Below are 26,274 nucleotides of genomic sequence, written 5' to 3'. Positions count from 1 at the left end.
CAGAATTTATTTCCTTGGATATCTTGTGAATATTGACGGAACCCGACACAACAATATTCGTAGGTGTTCCAAAACCAAATAAAAACCTATTCTTAATCTTTATATTACTTGCAATTTTTCTTTGCATTCAACTGAAGAGTTCAGCTGTCCAGTTGTGGGGTTGTAGAGTGATTATGTGAGCTCCTTTATTCTTTTACTATTCTCCCCCATCCCCAATTTCCAGACGTCCTCATCAACCCCACCCATTTTCAATAACACTCGGTTATTTTATCCCCTCTGAACAGGCACTCTCTGGGATCAATATAATCCCTACCTAGGGCTGCCTCTTCACTCTTTCTGATTGTTCAAAACAGTAACGTTTAACACGGTGGAAGTTTTGCTTAGTGATCCTGGTTTCATGGACAGCCTGTCTGCATTTGATCCCAGCTCCACCACCACCTACTAAATTTGCAACCTTCAGCAAATTAGATAATTCCTCTGTGCTTCAGTTTCCTCATTGCTAATTATAGTAATAGCTTTGTCACAGAGGTGTTTCGGGGTGTGAATCAAATATGATCACAGGTACCCGGGACATAGTCCTTCCTTGATAAATGCCATCTATTATAATCACCTAGTGTTTTCCTCTTTCTCTCTTTATCTGTCACCTCTGTCACTAATGACTTCTGAACTCAACTTTTCTGTCCCAGGCAAAGTCCTTTCCAGTCCTCTGTGCCTTAATCATGCCTGCGTAGGAGACATAGTCCAGGCTCTTTCCCTGATTCATCCTCCTGGAGATTCTTTGCAGATATGGGGATGTTTTGTTCTTGAATCCCACTCTTTGCTCCTAATTTTGCGCCTTGGTATCAACAACTTATGGGGTCTGAGGAACTGGCCCCTTGTCTTGCTTGGCATCTTACAGTTTGTATGACCCACAGACATGATGCATTCTGAGTCCGCTTCCTCTTATGTAAAATAGCCTGGAGGATCCTTTGGGTTCCATGTGGCTGTAACAGTCGATGGAAAGGAATTCATTCAGGGAAAACTCTGAATGGACTGTGAACTCTGGACCGTGTTTAATGAGAAGACTGTAAATGCTGAGCAATGTCCTTGGCTATGGGGGAAACAGGATGGGTCGAGAGAAATGCCATCCCTTGTTCACATGCACCTTACACAGGCCAGTTTTTAAAAATTGGAATTCTCACAATAACTGTTAAGAGGAGTTGTTAATGCAAAGTAGTCCAGATGATTAAGTCACTTGATTAAGCCACTGTCAAGTATCTAGTGACTAGCAGAGCCACCACATGGATGACCCCAGAATGGGGTCAGAATGACCCCAAAGTCGCTCATTTTCTACCCACCAACCCTGCGCAGGGGTGAGTCTGATGCTTTCTAAAGTGGGATCAGCCTCAGATGGGTCGGGGTGTGGTCAGTTCTACCTGGATGAGTGCTGATTTTGACACCGCTTCCCATGTAAAAGCTGAGAGTCTGGAAGTGAGGAAGGGAATATGACAGGGAAGGCAGAGATGCATTGTGGGGTGGGGTGGGGCACAGAGTCTCTGCATATTTTTACCTGTGTTTTTTGTTGATTATTGGGGTTCTGATATTTCTTTCCTGCTAACTCCTGTTTTCATGCCTACTAGGGATTGCTCCTTGAGCTTGTGGAAATAGCATAGCACTCAGTCTGCTGTCATCGTTTCTCCTTGGAATAGTCCATGATATCTAAAGACATCATGGTCTTATGAACCTGGTCTTATGAACTTGGCTTTCTTCTTGTCCTCCATCCCCACCACTTGGTGCTAGGACCCCAGTGCTTCCTGCCTTTATAATCATGGAGAAAGAAGGTCTGATTGTTGGGAGTCGGGCAGGACCTAAGACCTGGGGAAGACTTCACTAGATCTGGAAAATCTTGTATAAAGGAAGTCACAGGTTAAGGACCTGCCGAAGTGGAGAACACTTTGAGGTATGGGTCAAGTGTGAGTCCCATTGTGGGGCAGCAGAAGGTCAAGGAGGAAAATCTTGGTCTTTGGGATCAACAGCTATTCATGGCCTCTGGTCTCCAGGCTTTTCTTCCTGTGAGCCTCCTAGCATTGCATGTTTGAATGGGGCAAGAGCTTGCAAAGCTTTATATGGTACAAAGTTCAGGAAGGAGAATTTTCTAGAAATGCTGGTAATGAGCCAGATGGGATTCAGCATGGAAAAAAAAGACCAGGGTGCTGCCTCTGTATCACCAGTTCTTTGAGTAAACTTGCTGCTAAGTTGAATTCTTGCCATACTGGTGAGAAATGCATTTGTTGACTATTTGATAATATTACAGATTTTTAATCTTAAGAAATTATTAGTTTATATTTTTGTTTCTTCCAGATTTTCGTGTGATGATGGGTGTAGGACTGGCTTAGCTCTCCAGGTCGGGTAGTATCCCAGGTGCAGTGCTGCTGTATTCAGTTCTCTGAGCAGGTGTTTTCCTTCTTGTTCTGCCGCTTTCCATCTGCTGACCCCTCCTCAGCCCTTGCCCGTAGTTATTTCTCACTCAAAACCAGATAGAGACATCCAGCTGTGGAAAAGGAGGGAGGGAGGAAGGAAAGATTTTGCCGGTCCTAGTGGATAAAGAGACGCCAGGCCTCCACACTTCTTTCTACCCCTCACCCTTGGGCGATCCCTGCACGCTGCTGCTCCAGGTCAGGGCACAGGCCATCAACATATGGCTGGGGGAGGAGGCTGGTCTCAAAGAGCGCACTGTTTGGCGGAATAAAGGAGTGGGATGCGAGTTCTCTTTACCCTCAGGGGCTTCTTTCCTGGCACCAATCCTCAGAAACTTATTGTGAAAGAGAAGTTTGTCTGGGTGCTTTACCGTCTTATCAGAAGCTTAGAAACAACTAGGCAAAAACCCTCTCTCCCCAACCCCCCCGGCACCAAACTTAGCCTCCTCCCCTGATACCCACACTGACCCGGGCACTGAGGACATTTATAAATGGAGCCATTGAGGAATCTGGAGAAATTCATCCAACTTTGAAAAGTGCCCCTATTCCTTGGGCTCTGTGTACCTCCCCACTTTCCACCCCCACTTCAGACATTTAGACAAGGACTTTGGTCACTCTGGCAGGACCATCTGCATAGCCCTGAATGCAGGGTCATAGCTCTTGGTTTCCAAGGAGACAATCACATGCTGTGAGCAAAGATGTGCTAAAGGCACCTAGCTCAGTGCTAAGTTAGGTGCTAAAGCCACCTGACTCAGTGCTCTTCCTTGAGAAGCTATTTGGCAGAGAGGGAAGAGTCTGACCCTAGAGTCACCTTTAGCTCCCATCCTGCCTCTTCCAGAGCAGAAGGAAATGAAATAGAGATCAGAAACACAAGAGAAAAGGGCAGTGAAACTAAGAGCTGCTTTTTTTGAAAAGATAAATCAAAAGAACAAAACTTTAGCTAGGCTTCCAAGAAAAAAAGAGAGGACTCCACAAAATTACAAACAAGAAAGGGCATATTACAATGGATACCACAAAAATACAAAGGAGCATAGGACACTATTATGAACAATTATGTAACAACAAATTGGACAACCCAGGAGAAATGGATAAATTCCTAGAAACATGAGCTACCAAATCTGAATCATGAATAGAAAATATGAACAGCAGATCAATGGTAAGTAAGGAGATTGAATTAGTGACCCCAAATCCCCCAATATTAAAGTCTAAGACCGGATGGCTTCGCAGGTGAATTTTACCAAAAATGAAAAAAATTAATGCCAGTCCTTCTCAAACTCTTCCAAAATATAGAAAAGGAGGAAATACTTCCAAAATAATTTTACAAGGTTAGCATTACTTTGATAGCAAAACCAGACAAGGATATTACAAGAAAAGAAACTATAGACCAATAACCCTAATGCATATAAATGCAAAAATTCTCAACAAAATACTAGCAAACCAAATTCAACAGCAAATTAAAAGCATCAGACACCATGACAAAGTGGAATTTATCCCTGGGATGCAAGGTTGCTGCAATATATACAAAGCAATAAATGTGATGAAATTATATTAATAGAATGAAAGACAAACATCATATGATCACCTAATTGATACAGAAAAAGTGTTTGACAAAATTCAGTGCCCTTTCATGACAAAAACTCTCAAAAAGTTGGGTACAGAAGGAACACATCTCAACATAATAAAAGCGATATATGATAAACCCTTGGCTAACATCATACTCAACAGTGATAGGGTTGAATGCTTTCCCTCTAAGATTGGAAACAAGAAAAAGATGCTCTTATCACCACTCCTATTTAGCATAGCAGTGGAAATAGTAGTGGAAGCCAGAGCAATTAGGCAATAAAAAGAAATAAAATGTATCCAAGTGGAAAGGTAGAAGTCAAACTGTTTCTATTTGCTGATGACATGATCTTGTATATAGAAAAGCCTAGAGACCCTACCAAAAACATGTTAGAACTGATCAACGAGTTCAGTAAAGTTGCAGAGTACAAAATCAACCTACAAAAATGAGCTGTGTTTCTATATACCAACAATGAACTGGATGAAAAAGAAATAAACAATTCCACTTATAATAGCATAAGAAACAATAAGATACTTGTAAATAAATTTAACCAAGGGACTGAAGGTTCTTTATTTTTTAACTTATTATTATTTTTTAAAGATTTTATTTATTTGACAGGGAGATGCAGCGAGAGAGGGAACACAAGCTGGGGGAGTGGGCGAGGGAGAGGGAGAAGCAAGCTTCCCTCCAAGCAGGGAGCCCGATGTGGGGCCTGATCCCAGGACCCTGGGATCATGACTTGAGCTGAAGGCAGACGCTTAACGACTGAGCCACCCAGGTGCACCTGAAGGATCTTTATACAAAATACTATAATAAGTCTTGATAAATGAAACTGAAGAGATGAATGACTGGAAATATACTCCATGTTCATGGATTGGGAAAGTTAATATTGTTAAAATGCCCATACTACCCAAATCTGTCTATAGATTCAATGCAATCTCTATCAAAATTCTAACAGCATTTTTCATAGAAATAGAAAAAGCAAAGCTTTGATTTGTATGGAACCACAAAAGACCCCAAACAGCCAAAGCAATCTTGAGAAGAACAAAGCTTGTGGCCTCACACTTCCTGATTTCAAGCCGCATTATAAAGTTTATAGTAATCAAAGGGTATGGAACTGGTATTAAAAACAGACACAGTGACCAATGGAACAGAATCAAGAGCCCAGAAATAAACCCATGCATATATGGCCAACTAATATTTGACAAGAAAACCAAGCATACTCAATGAGGGAAGGATAGTCTCTTTAATAAATGGTGTTGCAAAAATTGAATATTCACTTGTAAAAGAACGAAACTTGACCTCTGTATTACTACACTGCTCATAAAAATTAGCTGAAAATGAATTGACGACCTAAACATAAGACCTGAAACTGTAGAACTCCCAGGAGAAAATATAGGGAAAAATCTCCTTGAGATTTATCTTGGCAATGATTTTTTGGATATGACACTAAAAGGACAAGCATCATTCAACATCAAAGTAAAATGTTTCTGTAGAGCAAGAGAAACAATTAGGAAAATGGAAACATAACCTTTGGAATGGGATAAAATACTTGCAAACTCTAATAGTGGGTTAATATCCAATATATATAAGCAACTCGTATAACTTGCTAGCAAAAACACCTCCCAAACAATCCAAATTAAAAATGTGCAGAGGGAGGCGCCTGGCTGGCTCCATCAGAATAGCGTGTGACTCTTGACTCTTGATCTCAGAGTTATGAGTTCAAGTCCCACGCTGAGCGTAGAGATTACTAAAAAAAAAAAATAAATAAACTACAATGTGTGAGGACTTGAATAGCCTTTTTTTTTCCCCACAGAGAAGATACACAAATGGCCAACATATATATCAAAAGGTGCTCAACATTACCAATCATCAGGGAAATGCTGGTAAAAACCACAGTGGGGTATTACCTCACACCTGTTGGAATGGCTGTTATGAAAAAGACAAGAGGCAATAAATCTTGGTTTGGATGTGGAGAAAGAGAACCCTGGGGCACCACTGGTGGGAATTTAAACACTATGGAAAAGAGTATGATGGTTTTTCAAAACTAAACAACAAAACAAGACAAAGAAAAACAAAGTGCATTGTTCTTTAGCAATTCCACATCTGGGAATATATCCAAAGAAAATGAAATCAGGACCTCAAAGAGATCTCTGAACTCCCATGTTCACTGCAGCATTATTTAAAGTAGCCACAGTGTGGAGACAACTTAAATGTCCATCTATGGATGAACACTACGTGTGTGTGCACGCATGTGGACACACTGAAATATTATTCAGCCATGAAAATGAAGGACAGCCTGCTGTTTGTGATGACATGGATGGGCTTGGAGGGCATTATGCTAAGTGAAATGAACCAGATAAGAAAAGAGAAATACTCACATATATGCAGAATTTAAAAACACTGAACTCATAGAAACAGAGAGTAGAATGGCGGCTGCCAGGGGCTGAGGGGTGAGGGACATGGGGAGATGTTGGTCAAAGGGTACTGTCCATTATAACATGAGTAAGTGACTATAGTTAAATACTGTATTGTCTACTTGGAAGTTGCTGTGAGGAGAACTATAACGTTCCTGCCATAACATCAACAACAATAACAAAAAAATGGTAATTATCAATTGTGAGGTAAAGGATGAGTTAACTAACCTTATTGGGGTAATCATTCTGTAATGTATATGTATATTAAATCATCGCGTAGTATACTTTACATCGCATGCTATTATATGTCAATTATACCCTAATAGTTGGGAAAAAAGTGCTGGAAAGTATATGGAGAAAATGAAAAATCTACATTGCCACTGGGAATGTAAAATGTTGCCGCCACTTTGGAAAACAATCTGTCAGTTCTTCAAAAAGTTAAATATCAATTTTCTATAAATGAAAACCCAGGTCCACACAAAAGCTTGTACACAAATATTCACAGTGGCATTATCTGAAAAGGGGCACAACCAAAATGCCCATTAACTGATGAATGAATAAATAAAAATGGTATATCAATGCAATAGAATATTATTTAGCAATAAAAAGGAGTGAAGTCTTGGGTGCCTGGGTGGCTCAGTGGGTTAAGCCGCTGCCTTCAGGTCATGCCGCTCAGGTCATGATCTCAGGGTCCTGGGATCGAGTCCTGCATCAGGCTCTCTGCTCAGCGGGGAGCCTGCTATCCTCTCTCTCTCTCTCTGCCTGTCTCTCGGTCTACTTGTGATCTCTGTCAAATAAATAAATAAAATCTTAAAAAAAAAAGGAGTGAAGTCCTGATACACACTATACCCTGGCTGAACCTTGAAGACATTATGCTAAATGAAAAGGGCTAGTCACAAAAGGCCACATAGAATTCCATTTATGCTGTGAAGCCTAGAATAGGAAAAATCTATAGGGATGGTAAGTATGTTAATGGTTGCCCTGGGATGGGGATAAGGGAGTGGAGATGGGGAGTTACTATCCATGACTACAGGGTTTCCTTTTGGTGTGATGAAATTTTCTAAGATTACAGAGTGGTGATGCACAACATTTTGAATACACCCCACTGAATTGTAGAGTTAAAAAGTGGATTTTATGGCATAGGAATCATATCTCAATAAAGCTCTTATTAAAAAGGTAGACGGACAGCCAAATTTGGGTATGGAGTAATAAATACAATAAAAAGAGATCAAGAGGGGCACCTGGGTGGCTCAGTGGGATAAAGCCTCTGCCTCTGACTCAGGTCATGATCCCAGGGTCCTGGGATCGAGCCCCGCATTGGGCTCTCTGCTCGGCAGGGAGCCTGTTTCCCTCCCCTCTCTGCCTGCTCCTCTGCCTTCTTGTGATCTCTCTCTGTCAAATAAATAAATAAAATCTTAAAAAAAAAGAGAGATCAAGAAAAGCCACCTTCATGCAAATCCTAAGCTCTTGACAGGTTTCCGAGCCAAGTTAGTTCTGAGCACTGTTAATTTTAAGTAAGTTAGACGGAGAGCCTATTGATTGAAGATGCAGTTGGAGCTCCATGTGGACAGAGTCATGTCAGGTGTATGTAGTAGTGATTCCCTGAGTGTTTCCCCATGGTAACCTATGGCCATTTACTCAAAGAAGCCATGCAACAGGGAAGGGGAATCCTGAAATCTTCTGAGGACAGTTGGATACATGATTCGACTTGACACTGACAAGCCTGAGGACACTCCACCATAATGCATATGGAGGTCTGGCAATAAATGGAGACCTGGTCCAGTTCTCTCTCCAAGTACATCTTATAGTCACTGGCTCTACCCATATGGTAGTCCCATATGGTAGCCACTTTCCATGCTCCAGAATGTAAAATTAGGATGGATAAGCTAAGTGTGTGGCTAAATCCAACATAGGTTACTTGACCAATGGAGTAATACTATTACAATTGACCCTTCAAACCTACGTTGTTTGGGTTTGAACTGTGTGGGTCCACTTATATGAAGATTTTTTTCTTTTCTTTTTTTTAAAATTGCAATATATTTTTAATTTTTTTTAAATTTAAATTCAATTAATTAACAAAAATGTATTATTAGTTTCAGAGGTAGAAGTCGGTGATTCATCAGTCTTATATAATACACAGGGCTCATTACTTCACATGCCCTCCTTAGTGTCATCACCCAGTTACCCTATCCTCCCACAGAACTGGAACATTTTCCTTTTTTTTTTTTTCTTTTTGCCTCTATGATTAGGCATAAATTTTATGGTTTGTCTCCCTCTCTGATTTCACCTTGTTTTATTTTTTTTCTCTGTTCCCCTCATTAACCTCTGTTTTGTTGCTTAAATTCCACATGAGTGAAAGCATATGATAATTTTCTTTCTCTGATGGACTTATTTTGCTTAGCGTAATATTCTCTAGTACCATCCATGTTGCTGCAAATGGCAAGATTTCATTTTTTTGGTGGCTGAGTAGTATTCCATTGTGTATATATACCACATCTTCTTTATTCATTCATCTGTCAATGGACATTGGGCTCTTTCCACAGTCTGGCTATTGTGGACACTGCTGCTATAAACATTGGGGTACAGGTACCTCTTTGGACCACTACATTTGTATGTTTAGGGTAAATACCCAGTAGTGTGTTGCTGGGTCATAAGGTAGCACTTTTCAACTTTTTGAGAAACCTCCATACTGTTTTCCAGAGTGGCAGCACCAGCTTGCATTCCCACCAATAGTGTAAGGGTGTTCCCCTTTATCTGCATCCTTGCCAACATCTGCCATTGCCTGACTTACTAATTTTAGCCATCAGGCTGGTGTGAGGTGGTATCTCATTGTGGTTTTGATTTGTATTTCCCTGATGTTGAGGGATGTTGAGCATTTTATCATGTGTCTGTTGGCTATTTGGATGTCTTCTTTGGAGAAATGTCTGCTTATGTCTTCTGCCCATTTTTTGATTGGATTATTTGTTCTTTGGGTGTTGAGTTTGATAAGTTCTTTATAGATTTTGGGTATTAGCCCTTTATCTGATAAGACATTTGCAAATATCTACTCCCATTCGGTTGTTTTTCTTTTGGTCTTGTCGACTGTTTCCTTTGCTGTGCCAAAGCTTTTTTTCTTGATGAAGTCCCAATAGTTTATTTTGGCCTTTGTTTCCCTTGCCTTTGGAGATGTGTCTAACAAGTAGATGCTCTGGCTGAGGTCAAAGCGGTTTCTCCCTGTGTTCTCCTCTACAATTTTGATGGATTCTTGTCTCACATTTAGGTCTTTCATCCATTTATCTTTGTGCATGGTGTAAGAAAATGGTTCAGTTTCATTCTTCTGCTTGTGGCTGTCCAATTTTCCCAACACCAATTGTTGAAGAGACTGTCATTTTTCCATTGGATATTCTTTCCTGCTTTGTCGACAATTAGCTGACCACAGAGTTGAGGGTCTGTCTATTCTGTTCTATGGATCTATGTGTCTGCTTTTGTACCAGCACCATACTGTATTGATGATTACAGCTTTGTAATAGAGTTTGAAGTCTGGCATTGTGATGCCACCAGCTTTGGTTTTCTTTTCCAACATCCTTTTGGCTTTTTGGCATCTTTTCTGGTTCCATACAAATTTTAGGATTACTTGTTCCATTTCTTTGAAAGAAGTTGATGGTATTTTGATAGGGATTGCATTAAATGTGTAGACTGTTCTAGGTAGCATAGACATTTTTACAATATTTGTTCTTCCAATCCATGAGCATGGAATGTTTTTTCATTTCTTTGGGTCTTCCTCAATTTATTTCATGAGTGTACCATAGTTTTCTGAGTACAGATCCTTTGCCTCTTTGGTTGGGTTTATTACTAAGTATCTTATGGGTTTTGGTGCAATCGTAAATGGGATCAAGTCCTTAATTTCCCTTTCTTCTGTTTCATTGTTAGTGTATAGAAATGCAACTGATTTCTGTACATTGATTTTTATATCCTGCCACGTTCCTGAACTCCTGTATGAGTTCTACCAATTTGAGGGTGGAGTCTTTTGGGTTTTCCACATAGAGTATCATGTCATCTGTGAAGAGTGGGAGTTTGACATCTTCTTTGCCAATTCGGATGCCTTTTTTTTTCTTTTTGTTGTCTGATTGCTAGGGCTAGGACTTCTAGTACTATGTTGAACAACAGTGGTGAGAGTGGGCATCCCTGCTGTGTTCCTGACCTTAGGGGGAAAGCTCTCAGTCTTTTTTCCAGTGAGAATGATATTTGCTATGGTTTTTTCATAGATGGCTTTTATGATATTGAGGTACGTGCCTTCTATCCCTACACTGTGGAGAGTTTTAATCAAAAAAGGACGCTATACTTTATCAAATGCTTTTTCTGCAACTGTTGAGAGGATCATATGGTTCTTGTCCCTTTCATTAATGTAGTATACTACCTTGATTGATTTGCAAATGTTGAACCACCCTTCCAGCCCAGGAATAAATCTCACTTGGTTGTGGTGAATAATCCTGTTAATGTACTGTTGGATCCTACTGGTTAGCATTTTGGTGAGGATTTTTGCATCTGTATTCATTGGGGATATTGGTCTGTAGTTCTCCTTTCTGGTGAGGTGTTTGTCTGGTTTTGGGATCAAAGTAATGCTGGCCTCATAGAAAGAGCTTAGAAGTTTCCCTTCCATTTCTACTTTCTGAAAAAGCTTCAGAAGAATAAATATTAATTCTTCTGTAAATGTTTGGTAGAATTTCCCTGGGAAGCCATCCAGTCCTGGACTCTGGTTTGTTGGGAGTGTTTGATGATGCTTCAATTTCCTTACTGGTTATGGGTCTGTTCAGGTTTTCCATTTCTTCCTGTTTCAGTTTTGGTAGTTTATACTTTTCTAGGAATGCATCCATTTCTTCCAGATTGCCTGATTTGTTGGCATATAGTTGCTCATAATATGTTCTTATAATTGTATTTCTTCGGTATTGGTTGTGATCTCTCCTCTTTCACTGATGATTTTATTAAATTGGGTCCTTTCTCTTTTCTTTTTGATAAGTCTGGCTAGGGTAAGGTTAGCAATCTTATTAATTCTTTTAACAAACCAGTTCCTAGTTTCGTTGTTCCGTTCTACTGTTGTTTCAGTTTCTATTTCATTGACTTCTGCTCTAATCTTTATTTTTTCTCTTCCCCTGCTGAGTTTAGGCTTTATTTGCTTTTTTTCTCTCCAGCTCCTTTAGGTGTAGGGTTAGGTTGTATATTTGAGGCCTTTCCTATTTCTTTTTTTTTAAATTTTATTTATTTATTTGACAGACGGAGATCACAGAGAAGCAGGCAGAGAGAGAGGAGGAAGCAGGCTCCCTGCTGAGCAGAGAGCCCGATGCGGGGCTTGATCCCAGGACCCTGGGATCATGACCTGAGCTGAAGGCAGAGGCTTTAACCCACTGAGCCATCCAGGTGCCCCAGACTTTTCCTATTTCTTGAGAAAGGCTTGTATTGCTATATACTTCCCTCTTAGGTCTGCCTTTGTTGAATCCCAAGTGCTCTGAACAGTTGAGTTTTCATTTTCATTTGTTTCCATGAATTTTTAAAATTATTCTTTAATTTCCTGATGGACCCATTCACTCTTCAGTAGGATGTCTTTAGCCTTATTTGAAGATAATTTCAATAAACATATTGGAAACATTTTGGGGGAGATTTGAAACAATTTGAAAACTTTTGAGTCACAGATGAACCATATAGCCTAGAAATATTGAAAATATTAAGTAAAAGGTATATCATATATGTAGATACAATCTGTTTTATCATTTACTACCATGAAAAATCATGGGTCTATTTTATTTTATTTTTTAAGATTTTTAAAAAAGTAATCTCTACACCCAATATGGGGCTTGAACTCACAACCTGGAGATTAAGAGTCATATGCTCCACTGAGTGAGCCAGTTAGGTGCCCCCACAAATCTTATTTTAAAAAGTTAAAATTTATCAAAACTTACACACACACTTGCAGACTATACACGGTGCTATTTGCAATCAAGATAAATGTAAACACATGTAAAGATGTGGTCTTAAATCCTAACTGCACAAAATTAGCTGCAGTACATATTTTACCGTCATGATTTCATAACCACTTCCTGTTGCTACTGAGGTGAACTCAAGTGTGAGTACCCATTTAAAACATCAGATGCTGGGGCGCCTGGGTGGCTCAGTGGGTTAAAGCCTCTGCCTTCGGCTTGGGTCATGATTCCAGGGTCCTGGGATGGAGCCCCACGTTGGGCTCTGCTCAGCAGGGAGCCTGCTTCTTACTCTCTCTCTGCCTGCCTCTCTGCCTACCTGTGATCTTTCTCTCTGTCAAATAAATAAATAAAATCTTAAAAAAAAAATAAAACATCAGATGCTAATCATCTCCCAGAGAGCAGTTCCTCTCTCCAGGAAATGGCGTATTGCAATAAAAATGATCTCTTGCAGTTCTATTACTGGTTGAGTTTTTGGAGAGTCAAAAGTTATACATGGATTTTCAAAGGCACAGGGGTCAGTGTCCCTAACCCATGCACCGTTCAAGGGTCAAATGTGGGTCGCAAAGGCTAAATGAACCCTTCTCCCCACAAACTCACACTCGGCCAAGATAGTAAATGGAAAACAATATTACATCGTAGGAGAAATAGCAGAAATCAGGGGCATCTACAAGTAATTACGAAATGCATGGGAGTGGTCTCCATTGTATTCCCACTGAATTCATTAGTCTGGGCCCTCAATAATGGATAATAGAATGGATAATAACAGACGGCGGTGGACCACTGAAAAATCAACCCAGTAGGAGCCCCAATTTTTTAAAAAAGATTTTATTTTATTTATTTGATAGACGGAGATCACAAGTAGGCAGAGAGGCAGACAGAAAAAGAGGAGGAAGCAGGTTCCCCGCGGAGCAGAGAGCCCAATGTGGGGCTCGATCCCAGGACCCTGAGATCACGACCTGAGCCACCCAGGCGCCCATAGGAGCCCCAATTTTTAACCATTGCATCAGATGTAGTATAGTTAGCAGAGCAAAATAACATAGATTTTGTTATGTGGTAAGAAGCTATTGATCTGATTAGTATACAAACTGATTCAATGTTAGAAATATGTGTAAAATCCTTATCATAACTAGCAGTGAATAATGTATAGAATTGTCAAATCACTGTATCATACATTTGAAACTAATATTAACACTGTATGTTAACTCTCCTGGAATTAAAATTTTACATCTATAAATCTATCTCTCTCTATATATATGTATCAAGCATATATAAATATATAATGATTAAAATAATTATTATTGACTTGTATTTCAAAATGTTCTAATTTATTTTTCTTTTTTTATGATTTTATTTATTCATTTGACAGAGAGAGAGAGCGCATAAGCAGGGTGAGCAATAGACAGAGGGAGAAGCAGGCTTCCCATTGAGCAAGGAGCCCAGACACGGGGCTCAATACCAATCCCAGGACCCTGGGATCACAACCTGAGCTGAGCTGAAGACAGATGTTTAACCAACTGATCCACCCAGCCACTCCCAAAAAGTCAAAATTTCAACATAAATTCATCTCTGGCTATTTTACTTTTACTTTTATTTTTTTTAAGGTGGGCTTCACACCCAGCATGGGGTTTGATCTCACAACCCTGAGATGATGACCACAGCTGAAACCAAGAGTCAGATGCTTAGCTGACTGTGCCACTCAGGCTCCTCATGAAGAAATTTTATTATTTTTAAAAATTTTTATTTGCATTTATTCTGTGCAAATTTACTCTTGGGCTGTAAGTTTTTGTTTCTTCAGTTTCCTCTGGGATATCTTTTTCTTCTGTGCAACCTCCTCTTCTGGTTTCGGAACAATCTGCTCTTTTTCAGTAAGGATCATCTCAGTGTGGCAGGGAGAGCTCATGTACGGGTTAATGCGACCATGAGCCCTGTAAGTCCTACGCCACATCTTGGGGGCTTTGTTCACCTGAATGTGCTCAATGACCAGGGAATCGACATCTAAACCCTTAAGTTCAGCATTACTCTCTGCATTTTTAAGCATGTGCAGTAAAAATTCAGCACTCTTCTTGGGCCACCGACCTCGTGTCCAGCCCCACTGTTTGGCCTGGGCACACCTACCAACTCCACCACTGTAGTGACGGAATAGCACACACTGCTTCTGCAAAGTGACGTCTTTCAGATACTTGGTGGCTTTTCGGATATGCATACCCTTGATGGCCTGAGCAGTTTCATGTGTGTTCTTAAAGTGAACATGGAGATTTGAACCTCTTGACTTGCATGATTTCGTAGGGTTTTCCGGGTCAAGCGAATAGCGAATGATTTTCAGAGGTCACCCCAGGCCGCTGAGAGGAAGAGCACGAGGAAATTTCTTACCAAATTCACTATTGGCTGAAAGTGTCTCTTAATATAATCAACTCTATTACCGTAATTTCTATTAGAACAGACAGCTTTTTTTTTTTTTTAAAGATTTGATTTATTTATTTGACAGACAGAGATCACAAGTAGGCAGAGAGGCAGGCAGAGAGAGAGTGGGGGAAGCAGACTCAGCTGAGCAGAGAGCCTGATGTGGGGCTCTAACCTGGGATCAAGACCTGAGCCGAAGGCAGAGGCTTTAACCCTCTGAGCCACCCAGGCACCCCCTTTTGCCTCCTTTTTACAAGGAATCCTGTGGTGTCATCAGGACCACTCAGACAATCCATGAGTGCCCACATCTCAGGATCCTTAACTTAATCACATCTGCAGAGTCCCATTTCCAATATAAGGCAACATTCACAGGCTCTGGGGATTATGATGTGGGTATCTTGGGGGGCATCATGTGGTCTACTATAGGCATTTTACGGAAAAGGCAAAAACCCGCTAGATAGGATAAGGCAATTAAATTATACCTTTAAAGTTCTGAAAGAAAATAACCATCAAACAAGAATTCTCTAGCCAACTAAATAATAATTCAAGATTGAGGATAAAATGAAAGCACTTTAAGACCAAAGAGGATGAAAAGAGTTTACCCCCGACAGTTCCCCGGTAGAATAACTATAGAAGGTTGTGTTTCTAGAAGAAGGAAATTTGGCACACCTGTGTTCACAGCGGCCCTATTCACAATCACCAAGAAGGTTTGAAAGAAATCCAGATTCAATCAGTGGATGAATGAATGAACAGAATTTGATATATACACACATATACCCAATGAATATTAGTTGAGAAGATGTTGGTCCATGAAGGAGATGTTGTCGGTGATGATGCCCAAGTTTTTGGTTGGGATCCAGGATGAATGGTCAAGTTAGTCAGTGAGGTGTAGAACATATAAGGAGAAGATTTTAATTTTCTTGAGAGTACGAAATTACAATGGGTTTACAGTCAGAAGCCCTTTCAAGGTGCTGATTTGGGGAAGCTAGTCATACTGTAGTGTTTAAGGGTTTGCCATCTGTAACCACACTGCCTATTCAAATCCCAACTTCTCCAATTTACTAGCTGGTCAACCTTGAATAAGATACATCACCTCTCTCCTCTGTAAAAGACGATAACAGACTTACATCATGAGGTTGTTATGGGGGACAAGTGAATTAGTAGCCATCTAGCACTTAGAAAATTCGCCATTTACTTACTAAGTACTGAATAAATGTTAGTGTAACAGGGCTTAAGTTGGAAAACTTGGGGTTTCGAGATATAATGTTTTAAAAAATACAACATGTATGATATTCTGATGTGATTTGCTAATCTGAGATGAAATATTTTTTTTTAAAGATTTTTATTATTTATTTGACACAGAGAGAGCACAAGTAGGCAGAGCAGCAGGCGGAGGGAGAGGGAGAAGCAGGCTCCCCGCTGAGTAGGGAGCCCGATGTGGGGCTCGATCCCAGGACTCTGGGATCATGACCTGAACCGAAGGCAGACGCCCAACCAACTGAGCCACCCAGGTGCCCCTGAGATGAAATATTTCAAGGGGAAAAAAAAGCCCTAAATAAATGAATACATAATGATTATGTCATTCTCAAGCTCTGTCACTTCCTTCATCCTAAGCCTAGAGAGGGGGACTAGGACATGTTCATCGACTCCTGCCTGAAAAGTGAAAAAGGCAAGAGAGAGGCTCTCCCGCAGATGAAGGGGAGGAGATGGGGCTGCATTGGAACTGTATGCTTAGAGTTTTTTGGCTCTAAGGATGCATGCAAATATCCTGTGGACCAGATGTGAACATAAAGATGCCAACTTATATCTTGCTTAATGGAATCCCCTGGAGGAGTGAAAAGGCTCCAAGGGTTTAAAAAAAAAAAAATCATTCGGCAAACTGTCAAGGAGATCGAATCACTTAAAACGTGAAGACTATCAAGCTGGACTTAAACTTCTCTGTAACAATGTTAAATGCTAGAAGATAGGGAACGATGCCCCAAAGGCCCACAGGGGCAGCATCTGGAACCGAGGGGCCCTCCAGCTCTCCTTGAAGAGCAGGGTTGGCTCTGGTCAAGGGTTGTTCTCTTACCCACTGCCTGCGGACCCAGCCTTGCCCCTTCCTTCCTCTGAGGGGGCTCCTGGCTCCAGCAATGGGGACAGGAATGGGTGCAGGCAGGTGTCGCAGTTCTCTCTGGGACTGGGGGAGAGGGCTGGGCTCCCTAAACTGCTGAGGGACGTGGAGCAGACGCCCACCACGCTGAGGGGAAGCCTGGGCTATTTCTCCCAGCCAAGTCTCACACACACACACACACGCACACACGCACACACGCACATTCTTTTGTGGGTAAACGTATGCTTTGGATACTTTGCCCAGGAGAGTGGGGGGCTTTGTAGAGATTTAAACTTCTAGAAATTCTATCTGTTGTTGCCTGTGAGCCCTGCCCCCACCCCCTGCTGAGGCCATTGCTCTCCTTCCAGATGATTTCCAAAACCCCTATTTCAGTGTACCTGGAAGACGCAGCCTCACCCCCAACAAGAGGGTATTTTCCAGAGCCCCTTTTTCAACAGCAGGGCTGCCTGCTCCTCCGGCTGCCACTCTCATACCCTCCGCTAAGGCTGCCAGGAATGAAGAGGGGAGGGGGAAGACGTGGGTGGTGACGGGAGGCAGGGCCTGGGGGAGAGCCGGGACCCTGCTGGCTCCAGCCTGAGGACTCTGCCTGCCTGTTCCCCTGCTGTTGGTGCTCTTGCTGGTGCTGCCAGGTGAGTGCTGGGCAGAGGGCAGCTGGGCTGGCCCAGGGCTCTGGGGGGAGCAGGAGTGGGGGTTGCCTGGGTGCTACAGTGGGTGTCTCTAACTCAAATGCAACTGCCAGGGACCGGCGGGGTGGTGGTGGTAGGGTATTACTACAATTCAGATTTGATTTGCTAAGCCTGGAATGCAGCCTGAGAACTTGCATTCCTGGAAATGCCAGTGCATCAGGGGATCACATTTTGGGTAAAACGTCTGGAATGTTTTCCAGGCCAGATGGGGAACTATGGGAGCAATGAGCCGGGTCCAGCGCTGTCCTCAGGGGCACATCTCTTCCTCATGCCTTACTTGGCTGAGAGAGCTTCTGATACCACCAGAATCCTGAAATTCTTCTCCCAAAGAATAGAGATGCTTAGAAAAATTCTTAGCAAAATCATGACGGAATTAAAAAAAAAAAACAAACTATTTACATGTTTGAAAATCCCGTCATACTCTGGGCTTTCCACCCTCCTCCAAATCTTGAGCTCATGGGTATTGCTTTATCAACTAAAATCTCGACAGTGTTCAGATCCTTCCAACTCCTTCCGTAAAGATTTATTTTCAAACTTTCTCCATTCCTGGAAACAGGGTGGTGTCCTTGAGTGGAGCCTTGAAAAGAAGAATGAGCCCTCAGCTTGCCTGGTCCAGCTTTAGCTCAGGGGCTCAGGATCCATGGGCAAAGCTGCAGATGTGTTTGTGGGAGGCCAGTGTGGGTCTCAGAGAATGAAGCCAGAGGGCTAACAGACAGGGGGACCATGGGCTCCCAAGAAAGCAGGGGATGAGGGAGGACACAGGCCTGTGTTTAGGTCCTGGATTTTTAAGGAAAAACCCTTCGGTCTGAAGACTTTAGGAGCTGGAGCACGATTTTGTGTGAACCTTCCACGAGGTCCCAGAATTTGTGGTGTCACAGGGAAGAGGATCAGAAGGGGGCTCAGAATTAGAAATGGCAGCTTCAAATCAAGTCCTTTAGACCTGCTTTTTCCTCTCTCCCTCCCAAATCTCCAAGTTCTCTGGTGAGCTTTGGAGACCCCAGTTCAGGTCCCAGAGCCTCTCAGAAGATGTTAGGTGTCTGGTTATGGATCTGTGGTGGGCACAGGAGGGAGAGAAGAGCCAGAGATAGGGCCTCCAAGAATGATTCAAAATCCGGGTCGCCTGGGTGGCTCAGTCAGTCGAGCGTCTGTGTTTGGCTCAGGTCATGATCCCGGGGTCCTGGGATCAAGCTCCACATGGGCTCCCTGCTCATCTGCTTCTCCCTCTCCCTCTGTCCTTCTGCCTCCCCGTGCTTGTGCTCTCTCTCTCTCTCTCTCTCTCTCAATTCAAATAAATAGAATCTTAAAAAAAAAAAAAAAAGAACTACTCAATCTCCCAGCATTGGACTATGCCAAGCCTGCTCTGTGTTAGATCCCAGGTTTCCTGGGAATACTGGAAATGCATTTAGAGCGTGCTGGGTCTGCCTTTTGAAATGAAGTTGAGGCTGAGAGCCAGATTTGAGAATTTACCATATTAGTCTTTAGTCTGGCAATGCTCCAGGAGAACCAGGGCAGGAGCCCCCAGCAGCCGGGGCTGCCTCCCCTAAGTGCAAGGAAGGACCTTGCGGAAGAATGAGGCAGGGAGGGGCTGCAGGCTTCCTCACAGACAGGGCTTGTGGAGGGAGGATGGGCAAGCAGCCCAGAAACGGGCTGATCATCATGTCCCATCAAATGCCAGCCCTCTGAGATGTGCCAGTATGGAGGTCTTGCCTTTCAGAACTGGAGCAGTGATGGGCCAGTGTCCTCCTAAGGCTGTGGTTCTCAGCCAAGGGTGAACTGGCCCCCAGGGGACATTCAGCAGTGTCCGGAGACATCTGGGGGTTGGAGGGGAGAAGCGTGCTGCTGGCATCTAGTGGACCCAGGCCAGGAATGCTGCCAAATGTCTCACTATGCATCCAAACAAAATGCTTAGGCCCCAAATATCACTGGTGCTGAGGCTGAGACCCATGGCCAGCATTGGAAGCCGGCCTTCCTTCTGGTCCTCCGTGGAACTCAGGATCTCTCCAAACACAACCTTTTGTTGTGTCTGATCCTCTCCAAACACAAACATTTATGGAGCAACTGCTCTCTTTCCCAGGCACGTCACCAAGTGTTTTCTCATCCAATAAACAAGCTAGTGACTGTGCTTTATTGTGGTCTTGATTTTGAAATTAGGACACAGATTTCCCGTATCTATTTGTCTTTTCTTATTTTCAATGATTCCTTTTCTTTCTCTGAATTCCAGAAGAATAACCTGCTGTGCTGGCCAAAACCACAGTCTGATTTGCTTTCAAAGTGGATTGTCATTGTGCTACTGGTGATATCTCTTGTTTGTAGTGAGTTTAAACACTTAAAGATCCACCCATTCTTGTTTTCAAGGGGTCTCAGGAATGAGAGGGGATAAATCTCTATCTTCAATCTGCCATCTTTAATCATGGGAGGCCAATTTTGCCTCTTTCTAAGGACTGAAAATAGATTTCTTCTAAAAGATTTTAACCCAATTTTATGGGGAAGAATCTTCAGTGGTTTGATATACTTCTGATTTTTCATAGTCTATGATGGAGGTAGAAACCTAGGACTGAGAAGCAGGTAGAAGAGGCTTGAACTCCTACTGGTAGTGGCTCCAAATATGGTTTCTCATGGTTGGTGGATGGTGGCATGGTTCTCTGGTCAATTAAGCTCTTTTTAATGGTCCCCTTGGAAGCATCTCAATCCAACCCTTTTTACAGCACAGAAGTGACCATTCTGCCTAAGCATCAGCGTTAACAGCTTGTCCTTATCTATATAGATGACCCTCAAACAACACGGATGTGAACCCTGCTGGTCCACTTGTATGTGGATTTTTTAAAAAGTAATCTCCAGCCCAATGTGGGGCTCAGACTTGCCAGGGCAGGCGTGGGCCCTGGGTTCCTACCCGCCGGGCACGGACCCCTCCTCAAGGCAGCTCCTGGAGGCGGCCATCCCTGCCTGAGGGGTCACCTGGCAGCTGCCACTGTTGGGCGGAGGCCCCCATGCTGTGGCACATCATTGTCCTGGGGCGAGGCCGGTCGCTGCAGCTGCCCCTGTCCCTACCTCACATCTCCACATGGGTTTTTTCCCAATATACATACACTACTGTGAATGTATTTTCTCTTCCTTAGGATTTTCTCAGTAACATTTTCTTCTCTGTAGCCAACTTCTCCCGTAAGAATGCAGCATATGGTACCCATAACATACAAAATGTGCGTGAATTGACTATTTATGTTGTTGGTAAGGCTTTTGCTCATCAGAAGGCTTAAGTAGTTAAGTTTGGGGGAGGAGCCAAAGGTTATAGGCGGATTTTTGACTGTAGAGGGGTCAGTGTCCCAACCCCCACACTGTTCAAGGGTCAACTGCCATTTATAACACGAAGCCCATTTCAATGGCCTTGCACGTCTTTCCAGGTGTTTTAATCGGGAAGCTGATACGATGCAAAATTAGGTGTGTCTCATTTGCTCCTGTGTCCAAAAGTTAGAAATTCCGTCAAAGGGGAGACAGGTGCCTAAGCAAGTGCAGAGCGGAAACAAGGGCCTAAGGACGCAGGTCTGGGAGGGAGCATGGCCTTGGGCAAGTGCAGGGCAGCTTCTCTCTCAACGATGATGCTACGGAAGGCAGAGGCCCAAGAGCGGGGGCTCCTTGGTTCCCCGTCAATCTCTATTTTCCGTGGGGAGTAAAAGGTTCACGGGGTCTTCTGCGACTGAGGGGATCAGGGTGTAAGAGTTTGGGCGGAACAGGGACGGAGGGAAACAGTGGCTAGACATGGAGGAGGGCTCCGTGGGGTGACAAGCACGGGCTTGCAGCCCGGATGCTCTTCTGTCCCGAGGACTGAGGGATTCCTGAAGTCTGTTCCTGACCAGGGCCCCCTTTCGCCACGTGGGAGCGATGAGCCCAAGGAACAATGCACAAAGCAGGTGGAATTTCAAGTTTTTATCCAGTCAGCTCTGGCTCTGGCCTCACACCTAATTACATTCAGTGAGTAGATTCTGCTGGGTTTTCCTTAAAAACGTTCTCCTTTTCCAAAGTGGGTTGGGTCTCAAGAACACCAGACTCAGGAGGGCCTTGACATTCTGTTCAGTAGATCCACAGCGAGCCCCCTGCCCTGCTTCTATCTCCATCTGGGAGCAGAGGCCAGACCCCCACCCCTGCGAGCAGCTGGGGCTTGGTGCCGGAGAAAAGCAGGGGGCACGACAATGCTTGGTCCCCTGGGGTCAGCCCTGACTGTGTCAGGTGCCACTGACCGCAGTCGGCCCAGGCCTGGTGGCCGTCAACTGGGGAAGCAATTCTCTGGACTCTGACTAGCCTTTGGCTAAGGGACCGAGGGATGGAGGCAAAGAGGGTGATGCACACCGAGCCTGGTCTCCCACACGGTACGGAAGGGGGCAGAAGAGAGAGCCGTCCCCACATCCACTCATTTACAGAGATGACTCCGTTACCTGGAACAAGGAGCTGTCAGTCTAGGTAATAAATCAGCCAGGTCCTTGGAGAGGAGCAGGAGGGCTTGCTTTACCTCTCCTTGGATACACAGTGAAGAGGTGGCCTTGCCCTGCTCCCAAGAAGGACCGGGAGCAACACGCCCGCCCTCGTTACCATCCTCTCTCCCTAACAGGATGTGCGGCAGGTTCCTGAGGCAGCTGCTGGCTGAAGAGAGCCGGCATGCCACCGCTGTGGGGCGCCTCCTGCTTCCTGTGCTCCTGGGATCCCGCCTCGTGCTGCTGGCTGCCAGCGGGCCCGGGATCTACGGCGACGAGCAGAGCGAATTCCTGTGCCACACTCAGCAGGCGGGCTGCAAGGTCGTCTGCTACGATGCCTCCCGCCCCTTCTCCCCGTTGCGCTTCTGGGCCTTCCAGGTCATCTTGGTGGCTGTGCCCAGCGCCCTCTACGTGGGTTTTACTCTGTATCATCTGATCTGGCATTGGGAAGAATCAGGGAAGGTGGAAGAGGAGATGCTGATTCACCAAGGGGAGAAGAGCAGAGATGCCTCCAGGGCGGGAAGCCCCAGGCTGCTCTGGGCCTATGTGGCACAGCTGGGGGTGCGGCTGGTCCTGGAGGGGGCAGCCTTGGGGGTGCAGTACCATCTGTATGGGCTCAAGGTGCCCAGCTCCTTTGTCTGCCGTCAGGAGCCTTGCCTGGGTAGTACAACCTGTTACCTGTCCCGCCCCTTTGAGAAGACCATCTTCCTCAGGACCATGTTTGGGGTCAGCGGGCTCTGTCTCTTCTTTACTCTTCTGGAGCTTGTGCTCCTGGGTCTGGGGAGATGCTGGAGGACCTGGAAGCACCAGTCTCCTCCTTCTAACTACTGCCCAACTGCAGAGAGCACCAAAAAACACAAGGAACCGACTGATAGCTTCCAGCCAGTGGAAGCCAAAGAGCCGTTCCGAGAAGCAGGTGAGAAGGCACTGATGTCCCCGCTTCTTCCTGCTTCTGAGGTCTCTGTCCTCATGATCTCCCACCGCAGGTCCCTCTACCTCTGGGAGGCACCCCTCCCGCGTGTTACAAAACAGAAAACCAGGTTCTAGGCAGATGTCTTCTGACCCCTGTTTCCAGCCCATCCCCCACCCCACCCCCATCGGTTTGACCATTCCTTCCGACCAGCCAGGACCAGGGGGCTCAGTCAGTCTACCTCCCGCCTTTCCACTTAAGCCTCTTTATACTTAGAAAAAGTCTCAGCTCCCGCTTGCTTCTCTACTTTGCAGAGTTATGAAGTCACCTGCCTCACCTCGGAAGGGAACCTACGACTGGATCTTCTGCACATCCAGTGAGTGGGGATTTACTTCTGTGACAAAGCAGAGGCTGTTGAAGCATCTCCAAGGGCCACGGCGGGCCATGCTGCCTGAAGCGCTTCCTGGGAGAACTCCCGCTCCTGCCTTCCCTGCAGAATCTTCTGGTGTCAGAGGCAGTTATCACGGGCTTGGTTCCAGAGTCAGCCAGCAGAGGCCTCCATAAAACTGTGCTTCTCCCCTGTAATAAACACCTGTTGCTGTTGGCATCCCCGTTGCTCAACACCACCTTCCTGTCGAGGGACTCTACTTACCTCTCCCCTTGATTCCATGCTCTCAGCTCCCCCCAGCTTCCAAGTCCTGTCACCTCTGGATGTCCCCAGCCCCACAGTGTTTGTCATATTCAGGCTAGCCTTCTTTGCATCTCTAATCTAGCATCCTTTAACATTCAGATCTGATTTATTTGAACATCCGGCCGCATCCTGTAGGCAGGATCACTGTGAATTCGGAGGCTTAAAAGGACTTGGGGCCACTGCCAGCTTGACCTCTGCTCAATTCTTGTCTTCCACTTGGCGCACAGCAGCTGGCTTTGTCTCCAGCCCAGCAGCAACTCACACGAAGGGCCAAATGCCTACTTTTTAAACGCAGACCCCTCATTTCCATCCAGAAAAGACAGGAGAGTTTTCCTGCTGGTTCAGGGGTAACAGGAAGGGAGTATGATTGCATCACAGTATGATTCGACAGACAATTTAAAGCTAAATATCAAGCTTCTCTTTTCTTTCTCTTTTTAAAAAGATTTTATTTATTTATTTGACACAGAGAGAGAGAGATCACAAGCAGGCAGAAAGGCAGGCAGAGAGAGACATGTGGGGAAGCAAGCTCCCTATTGAGCAGAGAGCCCGATGCGGGGCTTGATCCCAGGACCCTGAGATCACGACCTGAGCCGAAGGCAGAGGCTTAACCCACTGAACCTCCCAGGTGTCCCAAGCTTCTCTTTTCTTGAGTCTCTCTGTCCCTTCTGCCTGAGCGGATTGTAGCCCCCCACCTTTCTACAGAAGCAGCTTTCCCCTCAGTTCTTCCTGCCCTCAAATTCTCAACAAAGAGCAATTACCTGTTTTGTTTTCTTCTTCTGAGTACCAAATTATCCCAGAGTAAATCAGGAAGGCTCATTCCTAAAGAAAGATATTTGGTCCCTCAAGGGACCAGCAACTAGGAAATTAATAATTTTTCTTTCTGCTACTCAACTGTTTTTATAAAGAATCCCTCCTCTGCTATAACTAGAATCCAGCCAAGTGACCAAGGATGGGGGGCGGGTAGCAAATGTCATCATTCGGAATTCACTCTTGATAATCCTTTTTAAACGGCTTTATTGGAATATAGTTCACATAACACATAATTCATCCACTTGAAGCATACAATTCAATGGCTTTTAGTAGAATCACAGAGTTGTACATTTATGAGTACAATTTTAGGACATTTTCATCAACTCAAAAAGAAACGCTACAACCCTTTTTACCCCCAAACCTCCATTGTCCCCAAAACTTAAGCAACCACTGATAAACTTTCTCTCCGTATATTTCTCTCTATATAAATTTTCCTATTCTGGACCTTTCATATATACGGAATCAGTCATTCAATACTTGGGTCTTTGTGACTGGTTTCTTTCATTTAGCATAATATTTTGGAAATTTGTGTCGTAGTACGTATCACTACTTCACTCCTTTTTATGGTTTAACGATTTTGTTGTATGGCTTACTACACATTTTGGTCCACTTTTTAGTTCATGGACATCTGAACTGTTTCTACTTGTTGGCTATTAGGAATAATGGTGCTACTAACATTCATATACTAGTTCTTGTGTGGATGTATGTTTTTCCATTCTCTTGAGTAAATACCTAAGAGCAGAACTGCTGGTGAATACAGTGACTCTTTTTAGCTATTTTCCACAGCAGGAGCAGGATTTTCATTCCCAGGAGCAATGTATCAATCGGTTCCAATTTATCCACATCCTCGCCAACACTTGGTTATATCCTTCCTACTTTCCTTTTCTTTTCTCTTTTCTTGTCTTGTCTTTCTTTCTTTTTCTCTCTCATTTTTCCTTTCTCTTTTTAAATTATAGCCATCCTAGGGGGGTGAAGAGGTGTCCCATTGTGCTACGATTTGCATTTCCCTAATGATATTGAGGGTCTTTTCAATGTGCTTATTGACTATTGGTATATTTTCTTTGGAGAAATGTCTCCTCAGATCCTTTGGCCATTTTTTTTTTAATCGGGTTGTTTGTACCTCTGTTGTTGAGTTCTTTACATATTCTGGGTATTTAGGATTATATAGGATATAGGATTTCCCTTCACGCATTCAGTGGGCTGTCTTTTACTTCGCTGATTGTGTCCTTCAAGGCACAAGTTTTTAATTTTGAAGAAATTCAACTTACCAGTTTTTCTTTTGCTGTTTGTGATTTTGGTGTTGTTTTAAAGAAACTGATGCCTAATCCTAGGCGGTGTGGATGGACACCTATGTTTCCTTCTAAGAGTTTTACAGTTTCAGCTTTACATTTAGATCTGATTGATTTTCAGTTAATTCTTACATATGGTATAAGGCTTCAACTTCATTCTTTTGCATGTGGATATCCAGTTGTCCCAACACCATTTGCTGAAAAGCCCATCTTTCTTCCATGATTTTCGGCATCCTTGTTGCAAATCCATTGCTTGCCAATGTTTAGCAGTTGTTTCTGGACTCTCAATTCTCTTTCATTGATTTGTATGTTTATCCCTATCCCAGCACCGCATGTTGTGATTGTTGTAGCTTTGGAATAAGGTCTGAAACTGGGAAGGGTGAATCCTCTTACGTCGTCCTTCTTTCTCAAGGTTGTTCAGCTATTTGGGGTGTCTTGACCCCATATGAATAAAATTGTTACTTAGCAGTCCTCAATATTTTCAGTAAAGACAGAAGTTCATCTCTGGAGTACAGCGGGATGGA

General features: G+C 43.7%; 2 protein-coding genes across 4 annotated transcripts in view; one reads left to right on the top strand and one right to left on the bottom strand.

Annotated features, from left to right (window-relative positions):
- Positions 1 to 24,119, top strand: part of GJC3 (gap junction protein gamma 3) — a 35,859-nt gene extending 11,740 nt beyond the window's left edge. Inside the window, exons 2-3 of one of the 3 annotated variants that reach the window (XM_032328308.1) lie at positions 22,188 to 22,966; positions 23,275 to 23,657. In XM_032328308.1, the coding sequence (XP_032184199.1) occupies positions 22,189 to 22,966; positions 23,275 to 23,282 (786 nt within the window). In that variant the 5' untranslated portion in view covers position 22,188 and the 3' untranslated portion in view covers positions 23,283 to 23,657. Of the gene's footprint in view, positions 1 to 16,757; positions 17,531 to 22,187 lie in introns of those variants that run through there. The other 2 variants (XM_032328307.1, XM_032328306.1) reach the window with 2 other exon arrangements.
- Positions 14,073 to 14,763, bottom strand: LOC116581222 (60S ribosomal protein L17-like). Its single transcript, XM_032328309.1, has one exon. It carries the CDS (start codon positions 14,589 to 14,591, stop codon positions 14,151 to 14,153), a length of 441 nt encoding a protein of 146 aa, XP_032184200.1. The 5' UTR covers positions 14,592 to 14,763; the 3' UTR covers positions 14,073 to 14,150.
- Positions 24,120 to 26,274: the final 2,155 nt, after the last annotated feature.

The sequence above is a fragment of the Mustela erminea genome, chromosome 20 (assembly GCF_009829155.1).
Source record: "Mustela erminea isolate mMusErm1 chromosome 20, mMusErm1.Pri, whole genome shotgun sequence".
Lineage (NCBI taxonomy): Eukaryota > Metazoa > Chordata > Mammalia > Carnivora > Mustelidae > Mustela > Mustela erminea.
This window is presented reverse-complemented; position numbering and strand designations above follow the sequence as displayed.

Coding starts and splice junctions, on each gene's coding strand:
- LOC116581222 (XM_032328309.1), bottom strand. CDS start 14,591: ATGCATATCCGAAAAGCCACCAAGTATCTGAAAGACGTCACTTTGCAG.